The 15,826-nt window shown below is 72.8% G+C and overlaps 2 protein-coding genes across 3 annotated transcripts; one reads left to right on the top strand and one right to left on the bottom strand.

Moving 5' to 3' along the window:
* Positions 1 to 2,110: 2,110 nt before the first annotated feature.
* Positions 2,111 to 3,934, top strand: INHA (inhibin subunit alpha). The gene is made up of 2 exons (XM_075914616.2): positions 2,111 to 2,369; positions 3,165 to 3,934. The coding sequence occupies exons 1-2, from the start codon at positions 2,114 to 2,116 to the stop codon at positions 3,920 to 3,922; spliced, it is 1,014 nt and encodes a 337-aa protein (XP_075770731.2). The 5' UTR covers positions 2,111 to 2,113; the 3' UTR covers positions 3,923 to 3,934.
* Positions 3,935 to 8,634: 4,700 nt separating this feature from the next.
* On the bottom strand, positions 8,635 to 15,134 carry LOC142823519 (gap junction gamma-1 protein-like). Of its 2 annotated transcripts, none has more exons than XM_089779577.1 (3): positions 15,007 to 15,134; positions 9,579 to 10,738; positions 8,635 to 8,841 (listed from the first exon to the last, which is right to left on the bottom strand). In XM_089779577.1, the coding sequence occupies exons 2-3, from the start codon at positions 10,711 to 10,713 to the stop codon at positions 8,834 to 8,836; spliced, it is 1,143 nt and encodes a 380-aa protein (XP_089635703.1). In that variant the 5' UTR covers positions 10,714 to 10,738; positions 15,007 to 15,134; the 3' UTR covers positions 8,635 to 8,833. The 2 variants fall into 2 exon arrangements, with proteins under 2 accessions (XP_089635703.1, XP_075770729.2); XM_075914614.2 differs by having other exon boundaries at positions 14,975 to 15,123.
* Positions 15,135 to 15,826: the final 692 nt, after the last annotated feature.

Genomic DNA, 15,826 nt, shown 5'->3' with positions numbered 1-15,826 from the left:
TGGTATGTGGTGACCCCTGCTGTCTGGAGCAAGACCCAGCAGGGAAAACCTCACTAGTCCAAGGTGATGCCAAACCTTTTGAACCAGATAAACCCCATGGAGAGGAACAAAGGAAGGTGGATGCTGCCCTGGCTGGGGGGCAGGGCTGGAAGAGAGTTAGTTAGTGGCTGTCTGGGAGCATGAGGACACAGCCTAGGGAAAGGGGCTGGAGTTTAGGGGCCCAGTCTCCCCCATCTCAAGGGGGCCTGAGGCATCCTAGCCCAGCTCTGTGACCAGATTCCATCTGTGCTGTGCTGTATCCTGGAGAGGCAATAAACTTCCTCTATTCCACCGGCTGGTGCAGTCTGTTTGTGCCATTTCGGGGTGCAGGAGACACGGGACCCCCAACGCGCCGTCACAGGGGGCAGCCCCACGCTCACAGTCCAGCAGGGGGCAGTGCCCTAGGGCCAGCCCGGGCTGGGAGAAGGCTCCCACTGCCAGCAGCCAGCCAAAGGGCGCTCGAGCTGGGCACAGAAAGCCTGGCCTCAGGGCAGCCAGGACGACAGCTGGTGCCCGGATGAATCTGCTGGTCGTTACGGTGCCCAGGGCTCTCGGTCCTTCCTACCAAGCCCGTAGCCTGGCAGCGCTGTCCCAGCGTGGAACCCGCCTGCCCAGACTGGCCCCTGCCCCACCCCCAGGGCGTGGCCGGCTGGGCTCCAGGGACGGAGAATGAGCGAGGCGGGGAGGGGGGGGCAGCCGATGGAGGTGGTGGGCCTGGCTGCCTAGGGGTTACGCTACGGTGACAGCGCGTCGGGGACCCCCGACCCAGCCAGACTCCGCCAGCCAGTAGAGTACAAATGGGTTCATTGCATCTCCAAGACCCAGCCCAGCCAAGGCTCCGTGTAGGCATAGGACAGGCCGTCAGCCCTAGTGCCCTTGGGGGGAGGGGACACACACACACACACACACACACACACACACACACACACACACACACACACACACACACACACACACACACACACACAGCCCTGGCTCGCACCGGATCTGGGATCTACCCCGCTGCGGCTCTGCATGTAAAGTGTATTAGGAGCCAGGCAGCCCGGCTCACTTCCGGCTCATGCCAGATCCGGGAACTCAGCCCCTCCCCTCGACAGCCAGTGCGCTCTGGCCCCTCCCAAGGAGACCCCTGCTGCTGTACTAGAGGGAGCAGCGCAGGACAGCTGATGGGGGCTGGTTTCTAAACTGGCTCCCCTCACAGACCAGCTCCAGCCTGGCACCCCGCGCTGCCGCCTCTGGTACGGAGGCAGGTTCTCCTCGGGAGGGGCCGGAGCGCACTGGCAGCCGGCCCCACCCCCGGGAACAGTCGAGTGCCCGCTAAGAATTCACGCGGTTAAACGACTGTTCCGTGAACTGACGCGTCACATCCCTGCCTGGCGCACTCTGCAGCCACAGAAAACGGAACCGTCTCCCGGCCACCGCCAGGGGCAGGGGCAGGATAACTGTCCAAGTGGCTCGGGACCGTCGCAGGGGACTGGCTGACGCTCCCCTCGGGCCTGGAGAGCCCAGGCAGGTGCGGGCAGGGGCTCCTCACTGAATCCTGCAGCTCCTAACGTGGCTCAGCATGAGAACAGCGACGATCCCAACGCCAGACGCAGCCCGAGCGTGAAAGTGCATAAATGGGCTGAAAAGAGCCCCCCCGACACTCGCACCTCTCCAAACGCTCCCCCCGGCCAAGCCCAAGGGCAGAGCATCTGCCCCCCCGCCCGGCCGCAGGGCTGTCGCTCACCAGCACTTGGCACAGGTGGGCAGCTCCCTGCTCCTGGCAGTATCTTCTCCATCACCAGGGGCACCTTGGCCTCCCCAGACTGGGCTCCGCACCCCAGGCCCCCCCAGCCTTGTGCCCCGCGCCAGGGCACATGACCTCCCCTGCCCGGGGCTGCGTCCCCCTGCACTTGCTGTCCTTGCATTCCAGACGTCAGGCTGTTCCCGGGGCCCAGAGATAATATTCATGGCTAGCAGACGTTTGCGTCAGTGTCAGATACGTCTCAATGCCACCGCGCCCAGGCTCAGCCAGCGAGCGGCACTGGCTGGGCAGACAGACCCACGGCTGAGACCTGCACACACCAGAGCCATGCAGCTGCTGCACCTGCTGCTGGCCTTGCTGGCTCCGGTCTCTGCTGCCGCCTGCCAGGGCGCTGAGCTCGACAGGCAGCTCATCCTGGCCAAGCTCCGGGCCCAGGTCCTGGAGTATCTGAGGCCCAGCCGCCCCTGGAGCAGGGCCCAGACGGAGCCCAGGAGGGTGCAGAGGAGGCACGTTGCAGGTACCCAGGCCCTGCACCACCAGGAGAGAGAGGACACCTCCCAGGTCATCCTGTTTCCCACTACGGGTGAGAGCTGGATTGTGGGGAGCAGGGGGCCAGGCTGGGGGAGAGCCATGGGGCTGGAGCAAAGGGAAGGAGAGCAGCAGGGGCTGGATCTGCCGGCGGGCAGGGGAACGGGGGGGGGGGGGCGGTTTGCTGCGGTTGCCCTGTGGCTGGGGGGTTACTGGGCACATGCCCCAGCAGGGGCCAGTCTGTGGGTGGGGCAGGGGGCAGGCCAGGCCGAGTCTCTAGGGCCAGTCTCCCCGTGTTCTGGGCCAGAGCCCAGAGCACGCAGACCCGCAGCTCAGAGCTGTGTTTGGAGGCAGCCAGGCCTGGGGCCTCTTTGGTCCCGGGCAGAGTGGGGGCGACCGAGCTGTGCAGGGAGCAAACCCTACCCCCAGCCCTACTGGATCCCCAAGGGTGCAGGGCTGAGCAGCTGCTCCGGTACGCAAGGAGCCAGGCCTCCCCTCGGCCGGGCACGGCTGGGACAGGGCGCCCAGGCACCAGGCGTTGGGTGGGACGGAGGCCACCGGGCAGCCCCAAGCGCAGGGGGACAGCTCTCCCAGCCCCACACAACTTTGCTGGAGCCCTGCAGGGTCCTGCTAGCACAACTCTGCCCCCTCCCCCCCGCCTGCTTCTGCCAGGCCCCGGCTCCGCACCGCTGGTGTCCCTCCACCCTGGCCCCAGGCCCCGCTGAGCCCCTCGGAACCCAGGGGGTTAATTCCTGCCCCACCTTTCTGAGGCAGCTACCACACGGCCCGTCCCTGCGGGCAGGCGGGGGCTGGGCCGGGGGGTCCCGGCTGCTGACCATCTCCCCCGCAGATGTGCCGTGCGAGCCCCCGCAGCTGGCCGCGCCGCCGGAGCAAGAGGGCGCGTTCACCTACCTGTTCCAGCCGTCGGGGCACCTCCGGAGCCGCGTGGTGACGGGCGCCCAGCTCTGGTTCCACACCGGGCCCAGCCCCGCGTCCCCGGGGGACCCCGCGGCCGCCAACCTCTCGGCGGCGGGGCTGGAGGTGCGGATCCTGTCCGGGCAGGGCCAGGTGGCGGCAGCCGGGGCGCTGCGCACGGCCGAGCAGTGGACGGTCCTGCCCTTCGCCGCGCCCCTCCTGCGCCGCTTCTCGCAGAAGCTCCTCGTGCTGCTGGTGCGCTGCCCGCGCTGCCCCTGCGTGGCCGAGCCCGACAAGATGCCGTTTCTCGTGGCCACCACCGAGCCCCGGGGGCCGGACCGGGCCCGCCGCTCCTCCGTGCCCTGGTCCCCCGCCGCCCTCAGCCTGCTGCAGCGCCCCTCGGAGGACGCCGCGGCCCACGCCGGCTGCCACCGGGCCGCCCTCAACATCTCCTTCGAGGAGCTGGGCTGGGACCAGTGGATCGTGCACCCGCGCAGCTTCGTCTTCCACTACTGCCACGGCCGCTGCGCCCACGGCCACGCGCTCAGCCACGCGCTGGGCTTCCGGCTCTGCTGCGCCGCGCTGCCCAGCACCATGCGCCCCCTCCGCGTGCGCACCACCTCCGACGGCGGCTACTCCTTCAAGTACGAGACCGTGCCCAACATCCTCACGCAGGACTGCGCCTGCATCTAGGGGCGGCGTGCCCGCCCCCGCGCCCCTCCGGCACCCCCGGCCCGCCCCCGGCGCCCCTCCGGCACCCCCGGCCCGCCCCCGCGCCCCTCCGGGGTGAGCCCGGCCCGCCCCCGGCGCCCCTCCGGGCTGCCCCCGGCCCGACCCTCCGGCGCCCCCTCCGCGTGCGCACCACCTCCGACGGCGGCTACTCCTTCAAGTACGAGACCGTGCCCAACATCCTCACGCAGGACTGCGCCTGCATCTAGGGGCGGCGTGCCCGCGCCCCTCCGGCACCCCCGGCCCGCCCCCGCGCCCCTCCGGGGTGAGCCCGGCCCGCCCCCGGCGCCCCTCCGGGCTGCCCCCGGCCCGACCCTCCGGCGCCCCCTCCGCGTGCGCACCACCTCCGACGGCGGCTACTCCTTCAAGTACGAGACCGTGCCCAACATCCTCACGCAGGACTGCGCCTGCATCTAGGGGCGGCGTGCCCGCCCCCGCGCCCCTCCGGCACCCCCGGCCCGCCCCCGCGCCCCTCCGGCACCCCCGGCCCGCCCCCGGCGCCCCTCCGGCACCCCCGGCCCGCCCCCGCGCCCCTCCGGGGTGAGCCCGGCCCGACCCCAGTGCCCCTCCGGGGTGAGCCCGGCCCGACCCCAGTGCCCCTCCGGGGTGAGCCCGGCCCGACCCCAGTGCCCCGCCGGGGTGAGCCCGGCCCGACCCCAGCGCCCCTTCTGGGGTGAGCCCAGCCCGCCCCTCCGGCACCCCTTGGCCCGACCCTCCGGCGCCCCTCCGGGGTGAGCCCGGCCCGACCCCGGCGCCCCTCTGGGGTGAGCCCGGCCCGACCCTCCGGCGCCCCTCCGGGCTGCCCCTGGCCCGCCCCCAGTGCCCCTCTGGGGTGAGCCCGGCCCGACCCTCCGGCGCCCCTCCGGGCTGCCCCCGGCCCGCCCCCAGCGCCCCTCCGGGGTGAGCCCGGCCCGCCCCCGGTGCCCCTCCGGGGTGAGCCCGGCCCGACCCTCCGGCGCCCCCTCCGGGCTGCCCCCCAGGCCAACCCCCAGCCCCACCCTCCAGTGCTTCCTCCAAGCTGCCCCCCAGGCCAACCCCCCGGCCCGACCTTGCAGCACCCCCCCCCCCCCAGGCTGACCCCCAACTCTCGGGCGCCCCCCCCCAGGCCGACCCCTGGCCCGACCTTCCGGCGCCCCCTCCAGGCCGACCCCTGGTCAGACCACCCACCTCCCTGAGCTGGGCGCTGCTGTCCTGCTGTCCGGGAGCCGGAGGGGTCGCCCCCCAGGGCGAGCAGCGCTGTGCCACAGGCCGGGGCCCAGGGGGCTGAGCGGGCGGTACCAAGGCACTAGCTGCACATGGCCAGGAGCACAGACGCAGCCTCCCCCCAGCCCCATGGACCTGGGCTGCTCACCCCAGGCCTCTCCTGTCCCAGGGAGGTGATGGGCCGGACCGGGTCAGCCTGGGCTGAGCCAGGCCCATAGACCAGCCTCCCGGAGACCCCTGGGCCTTCGTCATCGCACCAACCAGCCAGTGCCATGACGTGCCCCGTGCGGGGGAGCAGCGACCAGACCCGGGGCTCACTTGGTACCTGACACTCGCTGGCTGCTTGAAAATTATTCAGGGCTGGGGGGAGAGTGAATTCTGGGGGGGCTCCCTGTGCAGAGCTAGGGGCCTGACGGGCACTGGAGGGGGGACGGGGGGTGCCTCAGTCCAAGGATGAGGACAGAGCCACTTCTCACCCCCAGGGCTGGCAGGTCTGCGGGTGGGGGTCATTGCACTCCTGATCTGGCTGGTGGGGTCACCCCTCGACACCCCCATCTGCTGGATTCTCTGCAGCCCCCCCGTGTGTTCCTTGTCCCCCCCCCGTGCGCCTTCTCCCTCCCCACCCACTGGATTCTCTGCAGCCCCCCCGTGTGTTCCTTGTCCCCCCCCCGTGCGCCTTCTCCCTCCCCACCCACTGGATTCTCTGCAGCCCCCCCGTGTGTTCCTTGTCCCCCCCCCCCGTGCGCCTTCTCCCTCCCCACCCACTGGATTCTCTGCAGCCCCCCCCCCGTCCCCCCCCCCCGTGTTCCTTGGTCCCCCCCCCCCCCGTGCGCCTTCTCCCTCCCCACCCACTGGATTCTCTGCAGCCCCCCCGTGTGTTCCTTGTCCCCCCCCCGTGCGCCTTCTCCCTCCCCACCCACTGGATTCTCTGCAGCCCCCCCGTGTGTTCCTTGTCCCCCCCCCGTGCGCCTTCTCCCTCCCCACCCACTGGATTCTCTGCAGCCCCCCCGTGTGTTCCTTGTCCCCCCCCCCGTGCGCCTTCTCCCTCCCCACCCACTGGATTCTCTGCAGCCCCCCCGTGTGTTCCTTGTCCCCCCCCCCCCCGTGCGCCTTCTCCCTCCCCACCCACTGGATTCTCTGCAGCCCCCCCCCCGTGTTCCTGTGTCCCTTCTCCCTCCCACATCTGCAGCCCCCCCCTCCCCCCCCCCGTGCGCCTTCTCCCTCCCCACCCACTGGATTCTCTGCAGCCCCCCCGTGTGTTCCTTGTCCCCCCCCCCTCCCCCCCCCTCCCGTGCACCTTCCCCCCCCTCCCTCCCCTCCCCACCTGCTGGATTCTCTGCAGCCCCCCCGTGTGTTCCTTGTCCCCCCCTCCCGTGCGCCTTCTCCCTCCCCACCCACTGGATTCTCTGCAGCCCCCCCGTGTGTTCCTTGTCTCCCCCTCCCCATCTGCACCTTCTCCCTCCCCTCCCCACCTGCTGGATTCTCTGCAGCCCCCCGTGTTCCTTGTCTCCCCCTCCCGTGCGCCTTCTCCCTCCCCACCCACCTGCTGGATTCTCTGCAGCCCCCCCGTGTGTTCCTTGTCTCCCCCTCCCGTGCGCCTTCTCCCTCCCCACCCACTGGATTCTCTGCAGCCCCCCCGTGTGTTCCTTGTCTCCCCCCCCCCGTGCGCCTTCTCCCTCCCCACCCACTGGATTCTCTGCAGCCCCCCCGTGTGTTCCTTGTCTCCCCCCCCCCCATGCGCCTTCTCCCTCCCCACCCACTGGATTCTCTGCAGCCCCCCTGTGTGTTCCTTGTCTCCCCCCCCGTGCGCCTTCTCCCTCCCCACCCACTGGATTCTCTGCAGCCCCCCCCCGTGTGTTCCTTGTCCCCCCCCCCCCCCACCTTCTCCCTCCCCACCCACCTGCTGGATTCTCTGCAGCCCCCCCATGTGTTCCTTGTCTCCCCCCCCCCCATGCACCTTCTCCCTCCCCACCCACCTGCTGGATTCTCTGCAGCCCCCCCCCCCCATGTGCTCCTTCCCCCTACCCAGCCAGCAGCTGCTCTAGCCCAAGCAGGGTGGGGCAGGGAAGCATGCTGCACAACCAGCCAAACCTGCTCCAGGGAACAGGCCCTGCCACTGTCCCCCCCCCCCCAGCTGCTCCGAGAGCCCCGGGCAGGGGAACCGGCGTGAGCCCCCTTCTCTGCCCAGCTTCTCTGGGTTCAGCCGACCGAGCCCTGGGACCACAGGATATTGCTCAGCCTGAGGGCAGCCTTGGCAGTGACCCCACCCCAGGAAGTGACAGGGCTGGGACAAAGGGAACTGGCCCTGGCAGAGCCCGCCCCACAGGCCCCCCTCCCGGCGGCTCACTGCCAGGCCAGCCCAGACTTCAGAGCAAGCGCCAGGCAGGCTGGGCATGCAGCCCCCCCCCCCCCCACCCAGCAGGAGCTACCTGGGGGGCTCCCAGGGCAAGTGGAACAGACGGAGGCCCCGGGGCCGCAGGCAGGGCTGGACTCTGCCCTCAGCTCCGACCAGGGCCAGCCCTTGCCGCGGCCAGGAGGGCAACAGCGAAATGGAGCCAGCAGTGACCATGGGCCCGTCTTCCCAGCGCTCGGCTCTGCTGCAGCTCATGGCCTGGGCCCCAGGACCCCTCCCTCGCTCAGAGCCCAGGATCCAAGCCCAGCCAGGCAGGCAGCCCGGACACCCGAGCCTTGGAATGCAGCCATCAGCTTCGGCTCAAGCATCAGCCAGCCAGAGGCAAAGGGAGGGGAAGAGGCTGGGCGAAGGCCCTGCACCCCAGGGTCTGGTCCCTCTGCCCCGGCCCAGCAGGCACCAGGCGCTGGTAGAGCCCCTCCCCCAGCAGTTTGCCCCTGTGTGCGAGCTGGGGGAGGAGGGGAGGGCTGTGTGCACCCGGCAGCCTGTCCTTGGGGAACTGCGTGCACCCGGCAGTTAGTCTGAGCGTGAGCCGTGGGGGGGCTGTGTGAGAGCCGTGGGGGGGGGCTGCATGCACCTGGCAGTTAGTCCGAGCGTGAGCCGTGGGGGGGCTGCGTCCACACCCTGCTTTACAAGCGGCATGGGTCCGTGGGGTGGAGTGTGCAGCGCTGCCCCCGAGTCCCCTGCACCAGCCCCTCCTGAGCACTGGGTGGAGGGGGGCTCACAGGCTGCGTGGCCACAGCTCTCCTAGGTACAGGCACGGCCCCCCATAAGCGGAGCCCCACAGCCACCCAGTTTGCCTGCAACATGGCACGACTCCCCAGCCCAGCCACGCAACTGGGGCGCAGACAGACCCCGCTGGGAGCAGGGACCCAAGGGAATGGTGCGCACGGGCCCAGCCCCGCTGGACCTCATGGGACAGCTCACTGCCCCCATGGGAAAGCAACCAAGCATCATCTGCCTCCACGTAGGTCCTTCCCCATGGCAGGGCCGGAGGGGCGCTATGGGGCTGGCTGGGGCTGGGGCAGAGGGAGGGCGCAGGCAGAAGGTGCTTGGGACGGGGCATGTGCACTCAAGTTTATAAAAAGTACAAAAATAAAAGATTCCCTTTTCTAAAAACAGTGAAGGAACGTCTCTCCCCCGCCCGCCACTTCCACCCAGCCCGGCCCTGTGTCCCCCGCGCAGGCTGTCCGCGTTCCAGTGGTCTCCTCAGAAGCAAATTCCCTGTTGCCATCTGCAGCCGCCTGGAGAGGCCCAGCCGCTCACAGCCCTGTGGGGAGGGGACACACGTTAGGGCCCTGCCACAGCACCGTCAGGAGTCAGAGCGCCTGCCCAAGGAACGCCGGGGGCGCCGAGAGGCGGGCGGGCCGGGAGGGGGGTCGCCGAGAGGCGGGCGGGCCGGGAGGGGGGGGTCGCCGAGAGGCGGGCGGGCCGGGAGGGGGGGGGGCCGAGAGGCGGGCGGGCCGGGAGGGGGGGGGGCCGAGAGGCGGGCGGGCCGGGAGGGGGGGGGGGCCGGGAGGGGGGTCGCCGAGGGTACGTCTACACTACATCCCGTTCTGCTGACAAAGCGAGCCGCAATAACGCCTCCTGGCGACAGGACTCTGGACACAAGGCGTCATTCCTCGGAGAATGAGGTTTCCGCCGTGACTCAGGAACAGCGCAGACGCGGATCTAGTTTTGTCGACAAACCCTGTAGTCTAGACACACCCCAAGAGGCGGGCGGGCCGGGGGGGGGGGGCGCCGAGAGGCGGGCGGGCCGGGAGGGGGGCAGCCGAGAGGCAGGCGGGCCGGGAGGGGGGGGCGCTGAGAGGGGGGGCGCCGAGAGGCGGGCGGGCGGGGGGGGGGGCCGGGGGGGGGGCGGGGGGGGGGGGCGCCGAGAGGCGGGCGGGCGGGCGGGGGGGGGGGCGCTGAGAGGGGGGGCGCCGAGAGGCAGGCGGGCCGGGGGGGCGGGCCGAGAGGGGGGGGCGGGCCAGCCGGCGCCGGGGGCCGGGCCTAGACCTTCCTCACCTGCAATTCTGTCGCAAGCCACCCCTTCCTTCTCGTGAGCCAGGTTGAGGCGGTTCTGCTGGGCGGCCAGGCCGTTGGCCTCAGGGCTGCTGCTGCGCGAGGGGCTGGCCGTCTCCGGCGGGGGGTGGAGCTGGAAGGCCATCTCCAGGTGCTCCTGGGCCAGGCGCAGGTGCTTGTGCAGCCGGTCCAGCCCGTGCTCGCAGGGGCGCTCGGCCGCGGGGCTGGCCAGGTACTCCCTGTAGGCCGGCTGGCCCTTCAGGGGCTCCTTCCTCAGCGAGTGGTAGGTGGGGGGCGCGCTGGGGGCCTTCTTGGCGCAGTGCGGCCCGGAGGGGCTGGGGGGGGGGCTGGGGCTGGCGCCGCCCTGGCCCAGAGCGTCCCGGAGGCAGCCCAGGCCCAGGTGGCAGAGCTCACAGAGGTTGAGGAACAGGCAGAGCCCGCTGACCGCGTACATGACGAGCAGGAAGATGGTCTTCTCGGTGGGCCGGGAGACGAAGCAGTCCACGGTGTGCGGGCAGGGGCTGCGGGTGCACACGTAGGAGGGGCTCACCTCCAGGCGGTACAGCGCGTACTGCCCGAAGAGGAAGGCCACCTCCAGCGCCGAGCGGCACAGCAGCTGCAGCACGTAGGCCTTCATCAGCCCGTCGTGGCGAATGCGCCGGCGCCCGTCGTGCTTCTCGCCCCCCTCGCCGCCCTTCTCCCTCTCCAGCTCCAGCTCCTCGAAGATCATGGGATCCTCCTCGTTCTCCTCCTCCGCCTCCTCGTAGTCCCGGCCCACGCCCCGCCGCACCACGGGCGCCCCCGCCCGGCCCCTGGCGCCCCGGCCCCCCGGCGCCCGGGCGATGCGGTGCATGGCGAAGCCCAGGTAGAGGACGGAGGGCGTGGCCACCATGATGATCTGGAAGATCCAGAAGCGGACGTGGGAGAGGGGGGCGAAGGCGTCGTAGCAGACATTCTCGCAGCCCGGCTGCTGCGTGTTGCACACGAACTTGCTCTGCTCGTCGTAGTAGATGGACTCGCCGCCCACGGCCGTCAGCACGATGCGGAAGACCACGAGGACCGTGAGCCAGACCTTGCCCACGAAGGTGGAGTGGTTGTTGATCTCCTCCAGGAGCCGGGTCAGGAAGCTCCAGCTCATCGTGCCTGGGCAGCTGGCTCAGACCCTGCAGCGCAAGGGGGAGCCAATAAGCCCCCGAGCGAACACAGACCCCGGCCCGCTCACCCACCGACAAGCAGGGGTCCCTGCCACAGCCCCAAGCCCGTGTCCCTCCTGCCTGGCTGCAGCCCCAGCCCCGCCTGCTCTTCACCCAGGTCCCAGCCTCCGACCCTGGGCCCGTCTCCCTGCCCCGCACACCCGCTCGGTAGGGCCCCTCCATCATGCTGTGGCTGTCCTCTCCCCTCCCCCACGTCCCCAGCCGCCACGCACAGGCCCTCGGCCAGAAGCCTACCCCAGGCTGCTCAGGGGCCAGCAGCTCCCCCAAACACCCCACAGGGCACCACCCCCACCTCAGCCTCTTCTAGCAGCAGAATGGGGCCAGCCCCCAGGGGTTGGGTCACCAGCAGCCTGGGCCCATCCCCGGACTTCCCTGCCCCATGGAGCCAGCCAGCCCTCAGGAGAGTAGCACAAGGCGCGCTGTCCCCCGGCTCCGCTCCTGCACCCCACTGGGACAGGGGCTGAGCGGGGCCTGCGGAGAAGGGCTCACCACGGGCCTCGGCGTCTACCCTCCCAGGCAACGCCGGGCTCACAGGGCTCCCGAGGGACAGGACAAATCCCAGCAGCTGGACACAAACGAGCAGAGGCTCATTAACCACGGGCAGGAGCTGCCCCGCAACGGGCGGATTCTCCACCCAGCCAGGGGGCTCCATCCCGGGGTCGCTGGGAGGTCTCAGGGCTGGCTCGGGGACGGTCCCTTTGCTGTCTGGCAAAGGGGCAGGGCAGGGCCGGGGCTGAGGGGACGTGCGCCTGAAACACTGGGGAGGCGGGAGGCGTAGAAAAGGGGGCACCCGGCCCAAGGTGGCAGCAGGACAGCCCCCGCCGGCTCCAGGCCCTGCAGAGCCCGGCCCAGGTGCTGCTCCTGTCTGGCCTGGCCACAGGGCTCTGCGGGCCTGGAAGGGGACAGGTGCAGCGAGAGGAGCGGGGCCGGGGCGCGTGCACCATGGGCGGAGGGGCCCTGGCCAGGGAGACGCCCGGCAGGCCCCGCACCCAGAGGTGGCCGAGCCGGAACTCAGGCCTGGCGCCCGGTGCGGGAGGGAGCAGGCAGACAGGTCTCCGGTGCGCCCAGCAGCCCAATGGAGACCCCGGGCCCGCGGCCACCGTCAGACCCACCTCGCCCTGCCCAGGGGAGAGGCCAGGCCCCCCCGCCCCAGGGGCTGCAGCCGGGACAAGGGCCCTGGCCCCCCGCCCCAGTGCGGCAGGAAAGCTCCCTGGGGGCAGGAGCAGGCACCAGGGTCAGACCAGCGCAAGCTGCCTGCTACACCCAGCCCTGCCCGGCCGAGCACCACGTGGCTCTCCGCGCGCTGCCCGCAGGGGCTGGCGCCAAGGGCCCTGAACGCAGCTGGCATGGGAGCCCCCGGCAGGTCCACTGGGCGCTCCGCGGGGCACAGAGCATGGAGCTGGGGGGGGGCGGCTCCGCGGGGCACAGAGCATGGAGCTGGGGGGGGCGGCTCCGCGGGGCACAGAGCATGGAGCTGGGGGGGGGGCGGCTCCGCGGGGCACAGAGCATGGAGCTGGGGGGGGGCGGCTCCGCGGGGCACAGAGCATGGAGCTGGGGGGGGGCTCCGCGGGGCACAGAGCATGGAGCTGGGGGGGGCGGCCCGCGGGGCACAGAGCATGGAGCTGGGGGGGCTCCCGCGGGGCACAGAGCATGGAGCTGGGGGGGGGGGGGCGGCTCCGCGGGGCACAGAGCATGGAGCTGGGGGGGGCTCCGCGGGGCACAGAGCATGGAGCTGGGGGGGGCTCCGCGGGGCACCGAGCATGGAGCTGGGGGGGGGCTCCGCGGGGCACCGAGCATGGAGCTGGGGGGGGCTCCGCGGGGCACCGAGCATGGAGCTGGGGGGGGGCTCCGCGGGGCACCGAGCATGGAGCTGGGGGGGGCTCCGCGGGGCACAGAGCATGGAGCTGGGGGGGGCTCCGCGGGGCACAGAGCATGGAGCTGGGGGGGCTCCGCGGGGCACCGAGCATGGAGCTGGGGGGGGCTCCGCGGGGCACCGAGCATGGAGCTGGGGGGGGCTCCGCGGGGCACAGAGCATGGAGCTGGGGGGGGGCTCCGCGGGGCACAGAGCATGGAGCTGGGGGGGGGCTCCGCGGGGCACAGAGCATGGAGCTGGGGGGGGCGCTCATGGGGCACCGAGCATGGAGCTGGGGGGGGGCTCCGCGGGGCACCGAGCATGGAGCTGGGGGGGGCTCCGCGGGGCACAGAGCATGGAGCTGGGGGGGGCTCCGCGGGGCACCGAGCATGGAGCTGGGGGGGGCTCCGCGGGGCACAGAGCATGGAGCTGGGGGGGGGGGCTCCGCGGGGCACCGAGCATGGAGCTGGGGGGGGGGCTCCGCGGGGCACCGAGCATGGAGCTGGGGGGGGGGGGGGGCTCCGTGGGGCACCGAGCATGGAGCTGGGGGGGGGGGCTCCGCGGGGCACCGAGCATGGAGCTGGGGGGGCTCCGCGGGGCACAGAGCATGGAGCTGGGGGGGGCTCCGCGGGGCACCGAGCATGGAGCTGGGGGGGGGGCTCCGCGGGGCACCTGAGCATGGGCTGGGGGGGGGGGGGGGGCTCCGCGGGGCACCGAGCATGGAGCTGGGGGGGGGGCTCCGCGGGGCACAGAGCATGGAGCTGGGGGGGGGCTCCGCGGGGCACAGAGCATGGAGCTGGGGGGGGGCTCCGCGGGGCACCGAGCATGGAGCTGGGGGGGGGGCTCCGCGGGGCACCGAGCATGGAGCTGGGGGGGCTCCGCGGGGCACAGAGCATGGAGCTGGGGGGGGCTCCGCGGGGCACAGAGCATGGAGCTGGGGGGGGGCTCCGCGGGGCACCGAGCATGGAGCTGGGGGGGGGCTCCGCGGGGCACCGAGCATGGAGCTGGGGGGGGGCTCCGCGGGGCACCGAGCATGGAGCTGGGGGGGGGCTCCGCGGGGCACAGAGCATGGAGCTGGGGGGGGGGGCTCCGCAGGGCACAGAGCATGGAGCTGGGGGGGGGGCTCCGCGGGGCACAGAGCATGGAGCTGGGGGGGGGGGCTCCGCGGGGCACAGAGCATGGAGCTGGGGGGGGGCTCCGCGGGGCACAGAGCATGGAGCTGGGGGGGGGCTCCGCGGGGCACAGAGCATGGAGCTGGGGGGGGGGGGCTCCGCGGGGCACAGAGCATGGAGCTGGGGGGGGGCTCCGCGGGCCCCACACACGTCCTCACTGCAGGGCCAGGCCAGATTTTCCACATTCACACAAAGCCCCTTGTCCCCTGCGGCCCCGCCAACAGCCCCGCCCGCCCGGTGTCAGGTAACCGGGGCCAGGGCGCCACATGGACCTGCCGGGCCCAGAGCCCCCCACCCTGGCCCCAGAGCCCCCCCCCGGCCCCCACCTGGCCCCAGAGCCCCCCGCCTGGCCCCAGAGCCCCCCCGGCCCCCACCTGGCCCCAGAGCCCCCCCTGGCCCCAGAGCCCCCCCCCACCCCTGGCCCCAGAGCCCCCCCGCCTGGCCCCCACCTGGCCCCAGAGCCCCCCCGCCTGGCCCCCACCTGGCCCCAGAGCCCCCGCCTGGCCCCCACCTGGTCCCAGAGCCCCCCCGCCTTGGCCCCAGGGCCCCCCCCACCTGGAAGCCCCCCCACCTGGCCCCCCCTGGCCCGAGAGCCCCCCCCCCGCCTGGCCCCAGAGCCCCCCCCCGGCCCCCACCTGGCCCCAGAGCCCCCCCCACCTGGCCCCCACCTGGCCCCAGAGCCCCCCCCCTGGCCCCCACCTGGCCCCAGAGCCCCCCGCCTGGCCCCCACCTGGCCCCAGAGCCCCCCGCCTGGCCCCCACCTGGCCCCAGAGCTAACTGACCGCCCCCGCGATCCCCGCCCAAGGGCCCCTCGCAGCAGCAGCAGCAGCCCCGTGTGTGGGGGCGGGGGGGGGCGCTCATGCTGCCACGGAATGCGCGGCTCCCCGCCCCGAGGCCACTCCACCGCGAGAGCCACACTCAGCCCGCGCCGGGACCCCGCACCCCTCCCCCGCCGGGACCCGGCACCCCGCTCCCGCCCCCCCCCGCCCGGACCCCCACCCCGCTCCGCCCCCCCCCCGCCGGGACCCCGCCGGGACCCCGCGCCCCGCCCGCCCCCCCCGCCGGGACCCCGCCGGGACCCCGCACCCGCACCGCCCCCCCCCCCCGCCAGGACCCCGCCGGGACCCCGCCTGCCCCCGCCCCCGCCGGCACCCGGCTCACCTCGACCCCGCACGGACCCGGACCCCGCTCACCAGGGCCGGGCTCGCTCCGCGGGACAAAGCGCCGCGTCTGGCTCCCGCCCGCCGAACAAAGCGGGACCCGGCCCCAGTCCCCGCCCACGGGCGGGCCCGTCCCACCGCCAACCGCGTTGCTACACGCGTGTAGTTAGCCGGACTCGTGCGGCGCCTGGAGCCCCAGCGCCCCCCCCCGCCCCCAGGACATCCCCCACCCCTCCCCCTCCCCACCAGCTCCCCCAGGACACTCCCTGCCGGCCCCACATCTGCCCAAGGGACAGCCCCACTCAACTGCCCCAGGTCCGCAGGGCACCCCCCCCCGGCTCCTGGGACTCCTTCTCCCCCCCCCCAGAGCCCCCAGCTCCTGGGACTCCTTCTCCCCCCCCCCCCGAGCCCCCAGCTCCTGGGACTCCTTCTCCCCCCCCCCAGGCCCCAGCTCCTGGGACTCCTTCTTCCCCCGAGCCCCCAGCTCCTGGGACTCCTTCTCCCCCCCCCAGAGCCCCCAGCTCCTGGGACTCCTTCTCCCCCCCCAGGCCCCCAGCTCCTGGGACTCCTCCCCCCCCCCCGAGCCCCCAGCTCCTGGGACTCCTTCTCCCACCCCCAGAGCCCCCAGCTCCTGGGACTCCCTCCCCCCCCCCAGTCCCCCAGCTCCTGGGACTCCTCCTCTACCCCCGAGCCCCCAGCTCCTGGGACTCCTTCTCCCCCCCCAGAGCCCCCAGCTCCTGGGACTCCTTCTCCACCCCCAGAGCCCCCAGCTCCTGGGACTCCTTCTCCCCCTCAGAGCCCCCAGCTCCTGGGACTCCTTCTCCCCCCCCCGAGCCCCCAGCTCCTGGGACTC

The sequence above is a fragment of the Pelodiscus sinensis genome, chromosome 7, assembly GCF_052426305.1.
Source record: "Pelodiscus sinensis isolate ZL-2025 chromosome 7, ASM5242630v1, whole genome shotgun sequence".
Lineage (NCBI taxonomy): Eukaryota > Metazoa > Chordata > Testudines > Trionychidae > Pelodiscus > Pelodiscus sinensis.
This window is presented reverse-complemented; position numbering and strand designations above follow the sequence as displayed.

Bases quoted from the DNA above. Each gene is read 5' to 3' on its own strand.
- INHA (XM_075914616.2), top strand. From the start codon at position 2,114: ATGCAGCTGCTGCACCTGCTGCTGGCCTTGCTGGCTCCGGTCTCTGCT. The intron at 2,370-3,164 runs GTGAGAGCTGGA...TCTCCCCCGCAG, and splicing joins CATCCTGTTTCCCACTACGG to ATGTGCCGTGCGAGCCCCCG.
- LOC142823519 (XM_089779577.1), bottom strand. From the start codon at position 10,713: ATGAGCTGGAGCTTCCTGACCCGGCTCCTGGAGGAGATCAACAACCAC.